Source organism: Mastomys coucha, unplaced genomic scaffold (genome assembly GCF_008632895.1).
Source record: "Mastomys coucha isolate ucsf_1 unplaced genomic scaffold, UCSF_Mcou_1 pScaffold11, whole genome shotgun sequence".
Taxonomy (NCBI): domain Eukaryota; kingdom Metazoa; phylum Chordata; class Mammalia; order Rodentia; family Muridae; genus Mastomys; species Mastomys coucha.
In genome coordinates, this window is record NW_022196893.1 from 13,163,905 (window position 1) to 13,168,982 (window position 5,078).

Here is a 5,078-nt window from a genome sequence, read left to right on the forward strand (position 1 = left end):
CTCACGCTGCACATCCGGATGCAGGATCATGAGCAGCAGGGCCCAGGTCAGTGTGGTTGAGGTGGTCATCGTCCCTGCAGCAAACAGGTCAATCACTACCATGCGCAGGTTCTCATTATTGAAGCTGCTCTCAGGATTCCCCTTGGCCTGGGCCAGGCAGAAAGGACAGGCTCAGTAGGGAGAGGATGTCCCACATGACCTCCAATTGTCCCCAGGGCAGCCCAGGTGCTGAGTTACTTGATGATACACAGGATCCCACTCTTCATGCCTCATAGCTCACAGGAGCCCAGCCCACAGAGCCTTGCCAGATTTCTTGGAGCTGCCAATCACCTTCTCTATCTCTGCCAGGAAGGCATCAGTCAAATTTCGAGGTGGCTGGTCAGGGTCCCAGGTGGTCCTATTCTCAGTCAGCAGGTTATCCAGTATGGCCATGAAGGTCTTCTGACTTTGGAAGACCTTGTCAGCCAGCCCTGGGATGCGCAGTAGTATCGGGAACGCGTTAAGAACCTGTGGGAGACACAGAGGAAGGTTCAGAGATTCCTCTGCATAAAATTAATTATTAGTGAATCATGATCATGTATAGGGCTCATGTGCCATGGCATGTGTGAGCAAGTGATCGGACAGTTTGTAGAGTCAATTGTCTCTATCCTACACGGGTCCAAGACACTAAACTTGGGTAGGCAGGCTTGCTTTGCAAACTCCTTACCCACGCACCATTTCATTTGGCTGGCCCCTCGGTGCTAGTGATGATCGGTATCCACCTGGACCAGGCTCAGTGGCCATCCTCCTTCACAACAGAACCAGAGGTTGTTTGTTCCCACCTGTCACCTGCCTTCTCCTCAATTGTTAATTTGCATGAGCCAACTAAAGGCTCTCTCAACCCCAGGTGAACAGAGGAATATTCTATCCCAGACCAAAACCACAGGCATTGTGTGTTCCATGCAAACAGAGGGCCCAGGTTCTCTCCCTTTCTAGAAGTCATGATATTGGACTACTTCTCCCCTCCTGTCATTGAACAGTTGTCAACAGGCATATCCTCCTTCAGATGAAGACCAGAATGACTCTCCCAGAGCCTTCGCACACAGCTTTCCCCAGGGAAGATGGACCACACAGAAGTGGCTCTGGAGTCTGCCTTCAACCTCCTACCCCAGGAATGAAGCCTGCAACTTCTGTCATGCTTTCTTCCAGTATTTTCAGCATCCTGATGAGGTAAGGGTCTTCATATTCAAAGCGACGGGCGAAAATGAGAGAGGCGATCACATTGCACACGGCTTTGTTCAGCAACGTGCTGGGATTGATGGACTGCCCTGTGAGTGTTGATGGAGTGAGGATGTAAGCAAGTCAATAAACTGCCCATGTTCCCTGTGCCCAACTACATCCATCACCCATGACCTACCAGCCTGGGCAGCGAAGGCATCACACAGGTGGCCAGCCTCCTTGGTCACCCACTGCTCCAGAGATTTCTTGCCCAGGCCAAAGTTGCGCAGGGTGGATACAGAGAATCGCCTCTGTTCTCGCCACTCGGGCCCATAAGGTGCAAGGATCACACCTGTAGGTACATCTGTGTGTAACCAAGGGTGCCTAGCTGTGCTCTCCTGTTTTCATCAATTCTCTTTCCTTCCGGGTCCTGTCCTAGCCATGAGCCTCCCAAAACCTTGCTACCACCATCCTGCCCATGACTTCCGGGTAGTCATCCTGGATTTCAGCAATTTATCCATGAATTGCTTGACCACATTCCCACCAACATTCATGCCCCATGCTTCCTCTGCTCATTGCCACAGCTCTGAAGCCATCTCCCCCCTCCACACAGCCCTTTACCTTGGGATCCAGGCTTTGAACCCAGGTACTCAAAGATGGGCACTGGAGGGCGGTCAGAAGTGTCCTCTCCAAAGGTCACCAGTACTTTCTGCATTGCCTTCAGTCCATTGATCACAACCATAGGCTTCCAAGCCATCTGCAGGCTGAACACGTTACCATAGCGGTTTTGAAGCTGAAATAGAGGGACAAAGCACATAGGAAGTGGAGGACCCCATAGGTCTTAGAACCAGGCTTATTGCCCAAACATTGGTGTCTTAGTCAGGGTTTCTATTCTTGCACCAACATCATGATCAAGAAGCAATTTGGGGAGGAAAGGGTTAATTTAGCTTACACTTCCCACATTGCTGTACATCATCACAGAAAGTCAGGACAGGGACTCAAGCAGGTCAGGAAGCCAGAGCTGATGCAGAGGCCACGGATGGATGTTACTTACTGGCTTTCTTCCCACGGCTTGCTCAGCTTGCTTTGTTATAGACCCCAAGATTCCCAGCCCAGGGATGTCCCCATCCACAATGGCCCCTCCTATCCTCGATCGCTGGGACTGGAACTCAGGGCCTTCAGAAGAGCAGTCAGTGCTCTTACCCACTGAGCCATCTCGCCAGCCTTCCATCCTTGAGCACTAATTGAGAAAATGCCTTATAGCTGGATTTCATGGAGGCATTTCCTCAAGGGAGGCTCCTTTCTCTATGATAACCCCAGCTTGTGTCAAGTTGACAGACAAAACCAGTCAGTAGAATTGTAAAAGTGTGAGCATGCACAGGCAGTTTTTGTGTGGGTATGTGCATATTTGCATATGTTTACCTATGCATGTTTGTATATGTGAACAAGTGTGTGCATATGCATATGTGTGTCCATCTGTGTGTGTGTGTATGTGTGTTTACATGTATATTTGTGTGTGTGTTGCTTGTTATTGAACCTTGGTCCTCATATGTCCTATAAAAATGCTCTTCACTGAGCTCCATCCCCAGCATGAGGATCCCTACCACTGTTGTGGAGAGCTGCGAAGTGCCACACCTCAAAGATGGTGCTGGCCGCCACCCCTGGCCAGTCTGATGACGAGCATTCTTGAAGTAAACAACTCCTTATTTGGTTATGGGCTGAGTCAACTGGCTTGCTTCCGCTATGTGGGCCTGTTAGATAGGACCATGTGGCTTTACCTGGGTGGCTGACCATACAGTATTTAACCTGTGGGTTGGCTTTCCTCGTGGTCAGAAGATTCTTCAAGGTTCCTGAATAAACTGCTGGAGAAGAGCCCGAGAGTGTGTTGCTGGTCAAGGGTGGTCGTGACACACTGTGGCATCTTGTCTTTTCATTTCAGCACAGGAATCATAGTAGATGTGACACTCCAGTGGTGACTTTGCCAGAGCCAGAAAATTGTCCTGGGGTCATTTAGCATGTCAACATACCTGAAGAAACTCTGGTTCCTCGAGATAGGCAGTGAGCCAGAGAGCACAGCCGCAAGAGATTCCTACAGCCACGGCCTCTCTCTCTACTCAGTGTCATGACTGACATGGTACATTAGACCTCCCAGGAAACCAAGACCTTGTCATTGACAGGACCATAAGGGACTTGGGATCTCTATAGCTGCTGTCCTGTCTAACCCAGAGTGAATGCTGCTGTCATTTCTTGCTTCACCTCCTGGATGTTGTCCCCCAAAACTTTTGCCTTAGAAATTCCCAGTGGCTGCCACCAAAACATTGCTAAGCCTGTCCCCTCTTGGGGGCCCAGATCCCTGTCTGACCTGTGTGGCTCAAGCTATGTCCTGGTACAGGCATCATAACCTCAGTTACTATCCTCCTAACCCTAACCCTAACCCTAACCCTAACCCTAACCCTAATCCTGAAGGTTAGGGTTAGTCACTCACCTTGTACAAGCTGTATGGCATGTTATCTAGGTCCACCTGGAACAGGTTACCCAGCACAGGCCATGGCACAGGACCTGGTGGGTAGTGAGAAGTCCAGCGCTGGCGCCGGTGCCTCAGATCCATCAGTAATATGAAGATGACTGTGAATATGGCCACAGGCCACAGGCCAGTCCCAGTAAGCAGCTCCATGGCTACTCCACTGCTGCCCAGGCTTCCCAGAGGCCAATGAATAACACTCAATACAACACCTAGGATCAGGAAGCCCCAAGCTTGGATTTTGCCACTTTATAAAGGAGGTCCAGGGATGCCCTTTGTCCTCTACAGCCAGCCCCAATTCTGTGTTTTGTTTGTCCAAATGTAGGGAGGTGCCAGTGATGTTCAGTCCCTTCCAGGAGCTGAGCATGCCGATTCTGGCTCGCTGACCATCGTAGGCAGATGTGTAGTGGACTCCTGTTTCAACATGGATGATCTGATCATTGTGTGCAGAACAATCATCTGGTACAATACACATGCAAATGTTGGGGGCTTGAGGACATTGCCTCAGAGAGGAATGAGACCTCCTAGCCCTTCATGAAACACTTTGTTGGCAAGACATGAGAGGGGCCTGGCATCCAGTCAATGGCTTCTGTGGGTATGTGAGCAATGGGAATCTGTTGCCTGCAGTTGAGAGAAAGAGGCTGGAGTCCCTATGGGTAAAGGAGGCCCGAGGCCTGTGGTCAGGGTGAGTAGCCGAGAGGAAAAAAGAAAGATGACTCCTGAGCCATCTAACAAATGGCACTTGTGTGCTGGGCACTGCAGTGTACACCACACATTGCAGCTCACCATTCACTAGAGTAAGCAGAGGCTCAGTCCCTGTCCTTGTTGGGGATCCAGACCTCTGAAGATCAAAGGATCTTTCTTTAAGATCCTCTTAAAGATCTTTCTTTAAGCATCCTGGGTAGTTGGATGTGGCTTATTGGTGATTGTGGTTCTTGACAGCAACCTTGGGATAGTTTAGTTTGGGCAAAGGATGGCTGAAGCTGGCTAGGGTTAGTTCATACCTGGATGGTTACTGTACCCCTCATTGTGTCGGACTGTGTTGTTTTACCATGGGCTGGTACCTATGGAATCTCAAACCACAGAATCAATGCTTGAGCTGCATATTTGATAGGTAGCAAGTCCCTGAGGAATCCAGGCAGGCTCTTTCTACTGCACCTTCAGTTTGGTGGAAGGGAGGCCAGAGCTGAGCTGAGAGCACACTGTGCAGCCACACAGCAAGGACTACACATGGGTGTCCTCCTCTCTGTTGACCATGCTACCCCTGATCTGACCATCTCTGTGTAATTGTAGCTTGTGGGGGACTCCCTGCTTGTTGCTGCCCTGAAGCCTCTAAGCCTCCTCCTCGTCTCCCTGTCCA

At 50.3% G+C, this 5,078-nt stretch overlaps 1 protein-coding gene across 2 annotated transcripts in view; it reads right to left on the reverse strand.

Moving 5' to 3' along the window:
• Positions 1–3,940, reverse strand: part of LOC116076713 (cytochrome P450 2D1-like) — a 24,153-nt gene extending 20,213 nt beyond the window's left edge. Inside the window, exons 1-6 of one of the 2 annotated variants that reach the window (XM_031350534.1) lie at positions 3,683–3,940; positions 1,819–1,990; positions 1,397–1,549; positions 1,147–1,307; positions 331–507; positions 6–147 (exon numbers count right to left, since the gene is read on the reverse strand). In XM_031350534.1, coding sequence (XP_031206394.1) covers positions 6–147; positions 331–507; positions 1,147–1,307; positions 1,397–1,549; positions 1,819–1,990; positions 3,683–3,871 — 994 coding nt within the window. In that variant the 5' untranslated portion in view covers positions 3,872–3,940. The remainder of the gene's footprint in view (positions 1–5; positions 148–330; positions 508–1,146; positions 1,308–1,396; positions 1,550–1,818; positions 1,991–3,682) is intronic. The other variant, XM_031350544.1, reaches the window with a different exon arrangement.
• Between the last annotated feature and the right edge of the window lie 1,138 nt (positions 3,941–5,078).